The 16,036-nt window shown below is 37.3% G+C and overlaps 1 protein-coding gene across 6 annotated transcripts in view; it reads left to right on the forward strand.

Annotated features, from left to right (window-relative positions):
- The window catches only part of TRPC4 (transient receptor potential cation channel subfamily C member 4), a 97,479-nt gene that overhangs the window by 61,734 nt on the left and 19,709 nt on the right, over nucleotides 1–16,036 (forward strand). For all 6 annotated transcript variants that reach the window (XM_065627999.1, XM_065627991.1, XM_065628008.1 and 3 more), the window contains one exon: nucleotides 10,945–11,084. In XM_065627999.1, the coding sequence (XP_065484071.1) occupies nucleotides 10,945–11,084 (140 nt within the window). The remainder of the gene's footprint in view (nucleotides 1–10,944; nucleotides 11,085–16,036) is intronic.

A 16,036-nucleotide genomic window follows, 5' to 3' on the forward strand; every position in this document is an offset into this window, starting at 1 on the left:
CCTCAGCCTCTTCTTGTACACTATGTGGTCCAGACCCCAGGCACCTTGATGGCCTTCACTAGGTCCACTTCAGTCAGTTAGTATCTTTTTTGTTGAGGATCTCAAAACTGAATTGAATAATAAAATTATTTATTTAAACATCAGGAGAGTCACTTCTTGTCAGGACTGCCTGACTCTTGATGTAACAGGGCCTTTTACTTAGTTACTTGTAGGTTTACTAGGTTTTAAATATTTAACATTTTCCGTGTAGGTGATTTTATTTTATTATTTGGTTGTTTGTGGTGTTGGCTCATATGTGTCTTTGTATGTAATATATATAATATATATATAATCTAGAATAGTGTTGCCATTTCCAAAACTGGGGCCAAAGAAAAATGTCTTGTTTTGATTATGATAAAAAAATTCAGGAGACTTTTTCTTTGGGAAAACACTTTCAATGGTGCCATGACCTCCAGTTAAATATGGGTAGCCATATGGTTTTTTTGCTATTCTAGCAAAAATCTATCCTAAATTTTAAAAAACCTTTGTAAATGTGTCTTCCATCTAAAGTGGAGCTACAGAGTGTGCTTTGGTTCCTGGTTTCTATCCATAGGTCACAACCAGCCATAATCAGTGACTTCTAGTCACACCGGCAGAGATGTGATCACTGGACAAGGACACCCCTGCACTTAGCAAACCAGGAAGCTTTTACTTTACCCTGTCTTCAAAATCTTTGCCATACCGTTTAGGATCAGCAACAATTCAGGCTAGATGGAACAGTGCTCTGCCTGTATTTAATGGCCTTTTACAGTGTTTAGACAGAGTACAGAAAATAAAGGGAGTTCTCTTCCTTAATGATGGCTGCCTGAATGTTCATTTTACATACACTTTTATTAGCTATGGGAAACTTCCATAGGGAACACCTTAGAGCTGCAAACAAAGTCTCCGCTTTTACAGAATACTATAAAATAATCATATATAGACAAGTATTCAGTGCAGTCAGATGTTTTCTTGCAATCATAATATTTTGCTGATGGAAGCAAGTTTTGGCAAGATCCTGAGATACTCTTCAGACTTTAGCCCTGTTTTCAATTGAGTACCATTGTGCTTGCTCCTCTAGCATTCAGGTGTTTCACATTTTAAAATTACAATCACATCGCTTGAGCATAAAGAAAACAGAAAACACCTGTGGTGTGTGTGCAAAGCTTGGCTTTAACGTCTTTGCTTCCCAGTAGAAGCCTAGGCTAAAGACATCTGTTGTTTTTGTTTTATTTTGGTTTTTGGGTTTTTGTTGTTGTTTGTTTGTTTTGTTTATGGTCTTGTTTGTTTTTTGTTTGTTTGTTTTGTTTATTGTTGTCTTCTCTCTCTTTTATCTTTCTCCCATTTTTAGCAGGAGTGGTGAATGTTTCACCCCTACACCCTTATTCCTGCCCCAGTGGTCTTCTGGGTTAGAGGTTTTCAGTCTTCCCTCAGGCTGAAAAAAGGCAGGTTTTGTATTTCCTGTGCAAGAATTTTAGTTGTAAAGCTGCAGTGCTAAACATTCACACGGCTCTTGGGGGACAGAGTTTAAGCATTTCAGGAAAGAAAGGTGTTTTTGATGCTGAAATTCAGTCTCATGTAGAAACCTAACAGAAGCCCTGAGATAGGCTTCTAAGTGCTTGTAAGACACCGTGTTTGAGACTCACTCCTTATTCCATTCCTGCTGTTCCTCTTGTCCAGGCTCCATATGCACAGGATGTGGAACTCAGCTAGTTGCTTGAAACTCAAAGTGAGCATAAAATGCAATTTATGGAGAATTTAGGTTTCTTGCATGGTGAATGTGGGCTCCCAAATATGAAGTTTAGATCCTCAGTATTGAAATATTCAAATATTTACATGCCTGTTAATAGGAGAGAAAGGGATAAATAATTTCCTGCTTCCCTAAATATCTACTTCTGGCTTTGCCTAGAGCTGCACATACAATGACAAGCTTGTCTGTGCAGGACTCAGAGTTTCGAGCAACACTGTAAAGGCCTTTCTGTGTTTCATAGACAAGTTATACATCCATTTATTCTGCCTGCAGGTCTTGTATCTCTTTGTGGATCTAAGCCTTATGCACACTTGAAAACTGTATTTCTTACTGTTAACTACCTGATACATATATATATACTAATGTAATATATTATACTAATAACACTGAGAGAATGTAGTAAGTGCTGACAAAGATAAGGAACATGCAGATGTTTGGAGATACAACACTTCAATGAATATTAGATTGCAGTACTGTACACATTGGATACATATTACTTTATTAATTAAAGCTGTCTGTAGGAATAGTTAGGATATAAGCCTTGCTCCTTATCCTCTCCACAATATTTTTGTGAAAGCAAGAAACTATTTTCTGTATTAAATCAATTTTGATAAATACATACCATAAACAGTTTCAGTGAGGACATCGAGATTAAAGGATAATGAGTAAAATTGTGCATGCTCCAGTCTTCATGTAAACCTGTTGAGATTAATAGAGATTTACAAACAGTAAACGAGGATGTAATTTTTCTTTGAAGAGATTTAAAGACTCCTGTGCAAAAGTACCTGAGAGAATGGACCAATGCTTTTGGCTGGCTAAATTTCTCTTACTACACTATGGTAGAGCAGAGTTCAAAAGCAGAAATGTGCAGAATTTCTGTACTCTATCTCCTTATTTAGGTACCTTTCCATAGCCCCTTACTCTGAACTGGGACATTTAGCACATTTAGTTGTCATGATTTGGAGATTAAATCAAAGTAAACATAAAGAAAGCAACTGAGGTGCCTACAAAGAGGCACCTGACCCTATTTTTGAAGTCTGATACTTACAGAAAGGTTGTACCTAAATAAATACCCTACAGGAAACCTGTACCTCTTTTTTCAATGCAATGGGGTGGCCAGCTTGGATACATAAGGCATCTAAAATGGGGCTAGATGCTTCTGTTTAAGCACTTGATATATTCTGAAAACACATTATCTTTCATAGAATGAATCATAGGATGAATTCATAGAATGTCCTGAGTTGGAAGGGACCCACAAGGCTCATCAAGTCCAACTCCTGTCCATGCATATGACAGCCCGAAAATTCACACCACGTTTTTCTAGATCGTGACAACTACACCATCACCATCTACAGTCCACTGATATGGACAGCTTAGGTGCACAAACCTGAAGTGGTTTGGATGAGCATCTTTGATTAATTTGAACTTTATTCACCCCACTAGCCAACTCATATTGAAGATAAGAGTCAATCCAGGGTTACAATTTATTTTTGCATACAGTCCAGGCTATTTTTTTTTTCTTCGTTTATACTCCTTTATCAAACCCCTGTTTTACAGAGGCAAAAAAAAGAAGAAAAATAACCAATAGTGTTAAGATAGTTGTAGCAAGTTAAATCTCCTTTAATCTTCTACTATGATAATGAACTACAATTCATTTGCATCTCTGAACATTTTGCAAAGGAAATTCAAAAGACTGCTTAAAAAAGTTTAACGGCTAATTACATATATTTGGACTTTATAGAAGTACTGTGAAAGTCAGGCTTCTTGCTATTCAAGTTATGAAAGAAAGTGTGTGGTCTAAAGATACTAGCTACTGTCCCTTTTGAACACACTGCATTAAGGGAACAGCTATCCTACTTATATGGATGCCTCACTGCATAAATACTCAAGCAACTGAACAGTCTGATGCTATCGAACTGGGTGGTGAAACAAAGCCATTAATATTTGAGGGGCTGTTCAATGCTGATTGTCCAAACCATTTGCACCTGCCGTTCCATAGTGGGTGAATTACATATGTATAACACCATAATTCATAATGACATGCCTAGACTCAGTTTTGTTTGCAGCTGATCACTGTTTCTTAGAAATTATACTTTTTCTTGAACCCAAGAGTAATTGCACTGGTGACACATAATCAGCACTGAATACTCTCAGGTCTGATAGATTATAGTTCATCCAAAAGGTTGGAATGCTCCATAATCCTTGTATTGTTCATTACCTTCTCACTGCATTCCAGAGGCATTACTAAACTCATCTTCGCTGCTTCTGTGGGGGAAGGAATTAAGTTTAATTGTGCAGATGAGAAAGTGAAGACAAAGGGTGAATTGAGGTTAGATATTAAGTATTCTCAGTGTTGAGTTGTGTGCACAGATAGGTTAAACCAGCAATTCCCAGACTCAGCTTGCTTGAGTATAACTGTCCTGGGAAGAGAGCTGGGACATGAATGGCACCTCTGGCCATGTCAGTCCCAGCTCTTTGCCTGACCTGGCACAGGACCCAGACACTGTGCATAGTTTTTCCCTTCCCAAACACCCATTTCCCTGTCCACAGGGGAAGGCAGGGGGTGTGCTTTTGATTTTGTGCATGTTCCTTTGAAATATCTGTATTCTATTAGCAAAATATGCTCCAGAGATTGGAAGCCTCTGAATTATGCCAGGATGCCTCTCTGTTCCTTTTGTTAGCTTCATGTTCCTTCAGCAGAGATCAGTTGATCAGCCTAGGTGTAAAACAGAAGAGATATTTCAAGCCTTATCAATGCTTACTGATTTCCCTGGGAATTATTTTGCTTCAGAGAGCTTTTGATCACTAGCAGCTTGTCTCACTTCTCATTGTGTCTGTGAAAAACTGTAGATTGAACAGTAGAGCAATGTTGAGTTTGTCAGTTTAATGGCTTCACAGTCCAGTGAAAATATGTTCTCTAAGAAACATACTAAAAGGTTGTTGTTGAATTTGGCATGCAGAGGCTGACCCTGAGGAACCTCTTGCATCACTTAATGGTAAGGAACAAAAATAGCACAGAGCAACCAACCTTTTGTGGGAAAGGTAAGGACAAAATTAGCTAGGGATTCACGAATGTTTTTAAAACCAAATATAGTTCAGGATACTGCCTTTCATGTCTTTCTTTGACAAATCTTGATGCTATTATTTACAGTGAGACTTAAACAATAATTGTATTTATAAACAACAAAAGATGTTGTGGAGATGGTGGAACATTTTTGTGGAGTTTCACAGTTGCTGGAAAATGTATTTGATTTTTGCAGTTGCTCAAGATTCAGGACAAGAAAGGAATTTAGACAAGATGTATCTAGGATTTTTTGTCTTAGAACTTAATACACTTGTGAATGCATTTCGTAGGGGAGTTATTTTTTTGTTGTTTGTCTCTTTTGCATGGGAATGAGAGACGTGTCCCTTACTAGGTAGCTGTGACTTGATAATGAGATCAGTCAGGATAGATCCAGAATTTTTACCATCTGAAAATTATTTGTGAGCCTTCTCAAAAAGATATGGTGTCTAACCCAAGGCTTTATCCAAAGGGACAGAGAACATTTGTAAGGGTACTGAGCTCCTGCTCTGCCCAAAGTTGCAAGGTGTGAATGTGCAAGTTGAGTCTTACTTTATGAACAGAAAAGTAGGTCCACATTTTTAAAAGGCCTTTCAGTGTCTAATATTCAAAGATTTTAAGATGGAAATATAGTTTCAAAATCTAAGTCTATAGATAAGTATATATATACAAAGCTAGTCATGTCAGTTTATATGTATTAATGTATCTACATACACAAAAATCTACAGATTGATCATATGTAGTATATGATATCCGTTACTGAGTTATTAAGGCTTTTTAAAGTCTGATGAGGTAATTATAATGAAAGCTGGTGTTTTTTCTAAAAAAGTTTGTATTTTATTTCAATGCATTTTGTTCTTCAGTAAGAAGCATTTTAATTTTTCTCTATTTTGTTTGGTTGGATAAAATTTATTTTTACAGTATGTAGGGTTTATTTTAGAAGAAACAACTTTTTTTGGTCAATGTTCAGAAATGTTTACTGCAAAAAGAAAATATATTTAGCACAAAGATTCTAATTTTTTTAAAAATCCAAATTTATTTTTTCTGATTTATTTTAGTTTTTTTCTTGCATTAGGCAAACTGGACTTCAGTCAAATGGTTGCATTGATCAGCTTGCATTTATAATGCTTCACAATGCTATATAAAACCTCCCCATGGTGTCTGTCATTCTTAGGGCCTCATGTGGTTTCTGGGATTCTCGCCCTGAATTTATGTCTGTTTTATTCTTTTAAAACCATGGGGTGTTTAATGAAATTTGTTTCTATCATCTCAGCCTGTTTCAAAATATCTATGCTGTTATTTCTCTTTTACTGCTCCAGTATCTAGTAATAAACAATGCAACAAATGCTTGAAAGACTCACCTTCAAGTTTTCAATTTAAGTACTCGATTAATGAGGTGAAAGATCTGCATAATGTTGATAATTTCCTTTCAAGTGGCAATAAATGACGGGGAATGGATAAGTGAGGATATAAGAGGCAGGTGTGAAATCTAGCTATTGTGAGGAGATAGGAAGGGCACAGTTGGAGCAAAGAGACAACCAGAATATCACAAAGATTATCCAGCTAAAACAGTGAAATCTGCTGTGGGTGGAATTACTTAAGCTAAATACAGGCACCTGGAAGTTAGGCATCTGTTTTAATTCAGCCTGATCCTCCATGGTTCCTTTTTCAGTCAATGAGAAGATAGAGCCTCCTAGAGATGACAGGATTATTGTCTTGGAGAAGCTTGCTTCCTCCCAGGGAAGTAAAGAGACCTTTGGCCAATGAACTTGACCCTAATCTGACTGTCTAAAGGCTCTTCCTTTTAGATCTACTTCTTGTATTTGTCTGGTTCCTCTTAGCAGTTTTTCCCCAGTACCTGTGTGCAGGCTGGTGATGTCCCCTCTGCTTTGTTGAGATGTCTTTCTTGCTGCTGGACATAACATTGCTGCTTTGGCACATTAATAAGCAGACAATGCCTGGACTAGACGTCTCTTTTCTACCTGTAACAATACACATTAGACAGTCTTGTCACTGCATGTCTTCTGCCCTTCTGTCATGTCAGGTCATATTTTGGAATTGCCCAAAAGTCTCCTTAGATAATAAAGTCAGGTTGTGTCCAGCTATTCATAAGCCTTCTAAGTAGGGTAGGGAGGTGTGCAAGGTCACAGAGATAATGTTGCACTTATCTCTGGGTGTCTTTTTCTTTCTTTTTTTAAATGACAAATTTTCCTAGCCTTTTCCTGATTTTCCCAATTAATGTAACAGAAAAAAATTGGCATATTATATCAGACCCAGTGAAGGTAAGAGCTGACTGACTTCCCCCTCCCTGCCCCCTGACCCTTCCTTCTTGCGAAAAGATACACTTATGATCTACAACAAGATTTCAAGACCTCTGGCTATATGGCCATAAATTAATCCTAAACAGCATAACTTGGAATCCCTGAGGTTCGTTCATAGAATAACTCAATCATGTAAGCTCACCAGGCTTTAGAGAAGCCTTCAGTTTTGCAGAAAGGCTCTGGAATTTCAGAGTATGCTTTTCTGGGATAACTCTTCAGGCACACTTGGGAGGATTTACAGAACTCCAGAGATCCCAGTTCTTCCAGCATTCATTGCTCTAATTGAGCACCCCTCAGGATACCTAGCCTTAGAGGGCTGATACCCCCAAAGACTGGTCTCAGCTTTCATGGTGAGATTGCTTTGGAGTTGTGGATTTTGGCAATCAGCCTTAGGATTTTGAACCTTCAAAGATTTGCCTTCAAAAAGACATATCTGGAAGGCTCTACTGTGCATGCATCGATTGTGCGTCTCATCAACACATCATCCATCAGTCAGCCTAGCTTCAATTTCTCTGGAGTCCTGTAAGATCTCAGTAACTGTATTTATATATGGACTTTGCACTTCGATGCTTTGGCTGGCAAGAAAGACTAAACTATCACATTTCCAGTACAACCAACAAAAATGTAGGATGTCCAGTCTTCCGTAACTATTTGCTTAAAAAGAACAAGCCTGCATCAGGATGAGCATAAAAGTTGTATTGAATGAAGACATAAATTTAGAACCACCGCCATTACAATGTCAAAGTAATCTCAGAACCTTCAGCTGCTGAACGACTTCAGCATTACTGGTAGTTTGGATTATTTGTATTTCTAATTCATAATGATCAAATTTACAATAGCCGTATACTCTCTTCCTCTGTTTATAGTAAGGCAGTATTTCTCTGTTAATGTCAACTTTACAATTACATTTTGTTTTCTGAAGCCGAGGAAGTGTTTGGAAGAACAGTCTGGCTTTTCACTCGCCAAAGAAATCAAATGCAGCAGCATTAGTTAGTGTTTCTTTTTCAAACTGTACATAATTATATTATATTTTAGGAAATGCTATCAAAGCATAAGATGCTGAGCAACAATCTTACAGAGAACAGCCTTGTTGCATTTGTGTCAGTTCATGTCTTTGGCTGGTTATGAATCATGGAATATCTCAGCAGAAGACATTACAGTCTCTTGCTTAAGCATTCATCCTATTAATGTCCCAACCTATTTCTGCTCTGTTTTTAAAACAGATTTTAAAGATAATGCATAAGTGTGTTGGATTACAGAAGAGTTTATTTAATTCTATTAATATGTGTATTGATTTGTGAAAAGCCTTTTTATTTGGGGATTTTCTATCAATGCAACTGTCTGCTTTCTGTGCCATAGCAGTCTTCCCAATGTCAAGATCCTAGGGTGATGTCTGTATTATTAAATAAAAAAGACCAAGGAACTGTTCTCTAACACTGAGGCTTAGGGGCCATACCTGTATTACACAGCCTTTGGCTCCAGGTCTCCTCTGAGCCTGGAGCCAGGTATTCTCAGGCTTCTATGGCACAGTGGTTATTTTTATGTTCTGCAGTTGGAGTAGGGGTGATTCAGAGCAGTGTCTGAAATGTGAGGGGGATATTGCTGCCCTCAAAACAGCTGCTTTTATGGCCTGATGGTGCTTAACATTATGTCTAGAGGGCAGTGGAGGAGCAAGCAGAGATATTTGCAAGTACGTGGACTGTGTGTTGGAGGTTGGAGGGGATTGTGGAGGGAAGGGGGAGCCAGACCTGCTGTCATCGTCTTCATTCTGTGTGTCAGGGGTGCCCAGCTCTTCGAAGAGTGGTTATATCATTTCACAGGCTGAAATGGATAGGCATTTAGGAGCCTGCCTAGTAGCCCTGTGAAGGGATGTTCCCTTTGTGATGGCACTTGGGCAGTTAACAGCAGCAGTGGATGCTGTTAGTAGACATTGATACCTGCCATGCAATAATATGCAACGGTTTTCTCACTGTGACTCACAACAATTGGTTGCAGCTAGAAAATTAATATTAGCTTTCTAACAGTGCTGTGTTTTGTGTATTAGTTTTATCTGGTATCCTGAAGTTAGTGTTGAAATCAGCCTGTCTAGGCTGTTGTAGACACTAAAATGGGCATGTCCCACTTTCATGTCTACATGTTTCTACCATGGTCTTTTCTGAGAATATGTTTCCCCAGCTCTGCAGAATGCTGAAATACTGATGGTGGTGTGGCTGAAAATGAACCCTATGGAAATAAAAGTTGCTGGACTAATCAGATGATTCAGATATTCCCAAGGCTCATGATTACAGATGATGACACAACGAAACAAAATGGGAACATGCAGCTGAGATTTGAGGGGAGAAGGTAGGGAGGAAGGGAACCTTTCCTTTTGAAAGCAACCAGGAGACAGAAAGACTCAAGCCAAAATACTATGAAATGGCATCATGTTTGAGAGAAGACACAAGTTTTCCACGCACTCAACTAGAAGATCTTTGAGACAGAATATTAAGGTTAAAGCTGAACCAAGCCCAAACTAGACTGAGGCAGGACTGTACAGGTGCTTGCATGAAATCTGTTCAACTTTTTCTAAAGCAAAATGTGATAAGCAGGTGGAGAAAAACTGCGTTGAATTAGCTGTATTTCAACATCTAAATGTGAGAGACTGTTCTCTTTTGTCATGAATTTTGTCACTTTAATGAGCAAAACAGTAACAAATTCCTTTCAGAAAATAATTAACTGTGAAAAATTAAAAGCTCTATTCTTGTTATCAAAAAAATCTCTGTAGATAACAATACGAAATATGCATCTAATGTTCCATGTTGGTTTATCATACCATATTATACAATAATGTGGAGGTTTTAATGTTTATGGCATTAAGAGTCTTCACATAGTTGTCTCTGGAGCTGTTAAATCAAGTTCATCTCAGACAGCTTGCACTATTTCTCACTGGGATTGAATATTTCTGTATCACTTCATGTACAGTGCAATGTGTGTTCTGCACACCTGAAAACAGTTTCTATTCCTTCATGTGACAGGACAAGAGGAAATGGCCGCAAGTTGCACCAGGGAAGGTTCAGATCGGATATTAGGAAACATTTATTCATGAAAAGGATTGTCAGGCACTGGAACAGGCTGCCCAGGGAAGTGGTGGAGTCACCATCCCTGGAGGTGTTTAAAAGATGTGTAGATGAGGTTCTTAGGGACATGGTTTAGTGTCAGTGTTAGGTTACAGTTGGACTTGATGATCTTAAGGGTCTCTTCCAACCAAAATGATTCTATGATTCTATGTCTCAAAGGAAGGAATCAACAAAAAATATTCTGCTGGAGACACTACTCTTTCCTGTGGAAAAGGGACACTTTACCTCAGGATTGACAACAGCATTAGAAATTCTCTTCCATATTGTGTGGGTTCCAATTGAAATAAATTAATGTGTTGGATTGACTCCTGCAGTCATAAATTTTCCAGTTTGAATTATATTGCAGCAGATACCAAGGACAGAGTTGGCAGTTGTGACTGGTTTTAAGACACTTTTTATAATTATTAGGAGACTATAGGAAGAGAGATTAAAGCAAGCCAAAGAAATTGCCCTTGTACAAGCAGATGATTTTTTTCTGTTTTTGCCTGACAAATTAATTCCAGAAACATTAATGGAAAGATATAATTTCACCTAACTAAATGTGTAATTTAGAGCACTTATCCACTTTCATGTTATAATTAATGTAAGGAGAATCAATCCATTGTGAGATATATGTCTAGAATAGTGACAGCCTTTTTATTTAATATTCATGCTTAATAAATTATGTTCTATTTACAGGTTTTATCTGGGGTGAAATTAAACAGATGTGGGATGGTGGACTACAGGACTACATTCATGACTGGTGGAACCTCATGGATTTTGTAATGAACTCCTTGTACTTAGCAACAATCTCTTTGAAAATTGTTGCATTTTCAAAGGTAAACTTGTTTTAAAAAATTCAACAAAAATATTTAAGATAAAATAAATTAGGCTTCTTTAAACATTTTTCTGTATTTGGAGGTTTTCAGACATAGGGATGCAAGAGATGTATGATATGCTCATCGAATCTTCTGCAGCTATAACCAGAAGCTAGACCAGGATAAGAGTAAACAAAACATTGTGATATATACTTTTTTCTTCTTGATTCAGGCAATCTTTTAGTATTTGATCATGAACAATTATACTGTAATTTTCTTGGAAAAGTAAAATCATTGCTAATATATACTAATGCTTGCACAAAATTTGTTTTGTGTTAGTGTTTGCCTGTTTTTCACTAAGAAACTATTGTGCCTAAGATAATTTTATGCACCATGCAAAACTTTCAGACAGCACTGCAAGAAAAATATTTACTCAAAATTAGGGGAAAAATAAAAAGCTGCAGAGCAAGATTTTAATTTTGTTTAGAAAATGTATGATAAATGCAACATTAAAAAGTAAAGCTGAAAGGGATAAAATGGTCACTTGAAGCTGGATATGTTCATTTTCTCACCCTTTTCATGGACTTTTATGAAGAGTTTTATATTCCCGTTCTTTGAAGTATCTTCCAGCAAAACAGCCCTTCTTTCCAAAGCCATGGAACATGTTGCATTTTGTATGTATTCAACATGAATCAATAATATGATTGAAATTCCTCAAAAAATGAAATATTTTAGTCAAAAAATGGTCTCAAAAGCAAGGAAACCACATCTGCAAGGAAATGAAAGCATTTCTTAGCATCTGTTATGGAACTCTTATAACATCCAAGTAAAAATAGAAACCCCTTTCTACTGGCCACTGTGACCAACTTTATATTTCAGCTGTTTCACGTTCCCTGCCACCAGCCACCCTGTATGCATGGAAAGAGAGTATCTCCTATGCCAAGACCCTTTTGGCTGGTAAAAGAAGAGGAGAGAGATGACGAGTAGCTGGTTACAGCTCCCTATCCTCAAACAGCAGCTGTTCCTGATGCAGCCCTGCCATAAGTATAGAGGAACACAGAAACTTCTAATTTATATCATCTTGTGTCTGTTCACAAGAGTCAGTCTATCGGGGTAGGGATGAGCAAAGACCTGGGATCTGTTCACACATCAGCCTCCTCCTGTGACAAAAGGTTTTCTGGCTCTCTGGCTGCTATCTTTTGGAAGTTTTCTCACTCAAAGAAATTTGGAGCTGTTGCCTGAAAGAGCAAGATGCTTGGAAGTGTGAGGAGAGTTGTCATTTAAAGGCCATGAAATGTCTTCTTACACACAATGACGCCTTATAATAAAGTGACTGGAAAATAAGTAGTTATTTCACTGTCCCTTGTAGTAAAGCAAGAAGTCCATTGAAAATGCATTGCAGATGGCCAGTTATTCTTTTTAGAATAATATTAATTGGAAGACATTATAATCCTTTCATTGCTTCTGCTTTACAGTAATCAGATTCCAAGGTGACAGTATCTAGGATAATGTGCATCCATTAATCTGCAAATTAGTGCTTGCATGCCAGCCATAATCAACACAGTGCATAAAGCAATATCTTTGGTTCTGCGGCTATTATTTTTTAACTGCACATGCAATGTTGTATCCAAATAACTCTTTCTTCCTTAAAAGGCCCTCAGTTGTGGTAGACAATTGAAACACATGATGATGTAATGAACAGAGTAATGCAAATGTAATTTAATACCCAGCTGTATTTTCGTCAAATACCTACAACAGGTGAGATTGAAGGGATGCCAAATGTAACCAGTACGTTTTGATGTAAAGCTTTTATTTTCATTTGCAAGACAGGTTTTTCTAAAATACAGCTTTTCTGTATTTATTGAATCAAATAGATAAGCTTATTTCTTAGGTGTGTTCTACCTTCCCTGAATCAACTCAAGCCAGCTTCAACTAAGTCCCTTGAATAAAATTATGAGAGTGCCTTCATACTACTCTCATGTGTGACAGATGTTCCTAGAGAAAAAGGTAGCGTTTATTGCCCATTTGAGGCTCTCTGATTGACATAGTAATTAAGCAGATGTATATTATTTACAGCAGCTGATGGGATAGTGTAAAATACACCTGAGTGTAATTTCAGGATGAGACGACTGCTAAAATACCTCAGTTATCTGTTCCATTGCCAGTCTTCAAATAAAATGAGTGCATCTCATATCTTTCAAAGGTCTATGCTTTTTGTCTTTGATTGTGTATCAACATGTGAGTTCTTTTAAAATTATGCAATATATCCACTGAAAATACTCTCTCCCCAGTAAATAATGTGAATATAAGTAGTACATTGTCACATGTCCTATGAGAGTACAAGATGATTGATTTTAAGCAACCCATCTGTTTTGATAGAGGGTTACAAATATAAATAGAAGTGGTTGTGCTCTAAAAAAATATATGCTTTTCACTTTTTTTGGAAGATAATTTATTTTGTACTGATGCATAAAGTTAGGTGCAGTGCCAAGTTATGTGCAGACCATGTTTGCTTTATCTTAAAAGTGTGTTAAACCTGAGCATTGTACCTCGTGCTGCCTGTTTCCAGTTCCGTGAGAGATCACATTAAGTTCCTATTGCTGATTATGTGTCTCAGCCACTGACATGAAAAGATGGTAGGGAAACAGGTTCCTATTCAAGGCAAGAACTCTGAAAAGTAACTAAAAATACATTATTTATCTCAGTATTTACTAGCTTGATGATCACTGTGTCAGATGTACTCTGTTCAATTGTAAATAGGCTAATATTTCTCGTCTGCCACCAGTTCTGTAGAAGCTAACTACTTCTTCTTCTTATGTGTTTGCATTGGAAAGTGGTTTTGATTGATGTTTCACCATATTCACAGACCAAATGTCCATTTACATAGTTTTAACCCCTTCCTCCCTGAAAAATTGTAGACTTGATTCCTCAGTGTAATTAATGTTTTAAAGCTCTTTGCCAGACCATCCCCCATCCTCTTCCTACTGCTGCTCTGAAATTCATCATAATGAATTCAAAGATTGGGACATAGTTTTAAAATAGGAAGAGTTCGCATTCACATGTGACCTTCCAGAAAATGACTTAAAGTTCTTTTCCTGAAATGGGTATTATTTAACCTTTCTTCTTGTTATCAGAAGCAAGGACTCACATTTGACCAAGGTCCAACAGCCCATTAAATATTCAGATAGCCTGATCTCCAAGTCTATTTGATCTCTCTTGGTGATTTCATGAGACCTACAGTTCATGACACTTGTTTTCATGGGAAAACAGTGATTGCTCAGCTTTTTTCTCACAAATGATTCTGATATTAGATCTGCATTTGAATTCTTTTGAGTAAGTATCAAGAATTATTATGGTGTATTCCCTAGCTGACATCACACAACCATCATATATTTGCTTTGAAACTCCACTGTTTATATCCCACTCAATTTGTTTTCTACTCTTCTTAATTTTCATTGGTGTGCCATGTACATTTCTTTCAACAAACAGGCCAATGATAGGTATTATTGAATCATGTTAAAACATGGTTGGCTTTGTTACATGTCAAAAGGTTGTATTTGCATTTGAACTGGGGACAGAAGTTCAGCAGGGTCACAGAATAACCAAAGAAAGACTGCAAATTATCAACATCATGATTTACAACAAGCTCAGCATTGTTATATTCAGTCTTACTATTTTCCGTTCCCTAGAACAATAACCATTTATTTATTCTATATAAAATGGAAGAATATCAACAGGCATGAGTGAGAGAACAAACATTTCAATTCTGGATGTTTTGGGCTGTTTGGTGCTAAAATACAGTTTTTCTTTTTTCATATTTTCACTGTTTCTGGTTTTAATATGCCTAGTCTTTTTGCTCCTCTGCTTTCTTTACCCTTTTGCATATGAGCTTCTTTGTTCTCCTGGCTCTTTGATATTTCTAGATTTCTTTTCAGCATCCTCTAGTGAGTGGAATCAATAGAGTTTTGTTGTCAGAGCTCTCTTACGTTTTTCTTTATATTATTTGCTGTCTCATTTCGACTAGCATATTTCACAGGTCATTTCCAAACTTACTTCTGAGGCCTTCACCTTTCTCACCAAGTATTTCCACATCTCTTCGAAACTGGAATAGCAGCCCTCACTCTCTGCCCACAACCATGAGACCTTTTGCATCGTACCCACACATGCAGGAAGCACTGAGGCTTGAGAAAGGTGGAGTCAGTTAAGCTTATAAAACACAGTTGTGCCTTTGGTTTCCCTTTTACAAGAGGTTGTTTGATCTTTTCTTTCTGTTTTAACAGACCAGTTTTTTGTCTCAATCCAGAACATCATAAATAAAGTCCTTTCTTCTCATCTTTCTCCTTAACCTCATCTCTTCTGGAAAAGGTGATATTGGATACATTTTGTCAGGTGATAACTATAAGGTAGCCTCTCCCCTACCCCAATAGTCAATGAGGAGAAACAGAGGAAATTAAAGAGCAACTCATCTGACCTGTTTGGGATATCTGCTTTCCTACTAGTCTAGAAAGGCTCATTTTTCTTTGCTGACAGTAAAACGAGGTGACAGGGAGCACAGATGTGGCCGTTCACACCTCATTGGTTTAAGCTGGTCCTTTCTCTCTTACTGTACTAAATGGCATCCTTATTCAGTGTCCTGTAGTTCCATGTTTTTCTCAGATGAGTATTTCCTTAGATTTCCTCTCACCCCCCGGCTTGTTTAAATTCCTCGGAATCTGCCAGTACTTGCCTTCAATTAAAATATGTCTGCAGTTGGATTCTTTTGATTCTCTACCAAAAACTCCATCTCTTCCTAGTTTCAAATATCTTCTTTAAACATTTTCATTAATATATTTTACCTTATTGCCCCAACACACCTTGTGTACTTTCGCTAATGTGAACATCTACTGCACTGTTCAGCATCTAATCTTTGCTTGTACTGACACTTGTTCTTAGTTACTTAATAGATGCAAGTTTTCACATACAAGTATTGTAAA

This window comes from Caloenas nicobarica, chromosome 1 (genome assembly GCF_036013445.1).
Source record: "Caloenas nicobarica isolate bCalNic1 chromosome 1, bCalNic1.hap1, whole genome shotgun sequence".
NCBI classification, from domain to species: domain Eukaryota; kingdom Metazoa; phylum Chordata; class Aves; order Columbiformes; family Columbidae; genus Caloenas; species Caloenas nicobarica.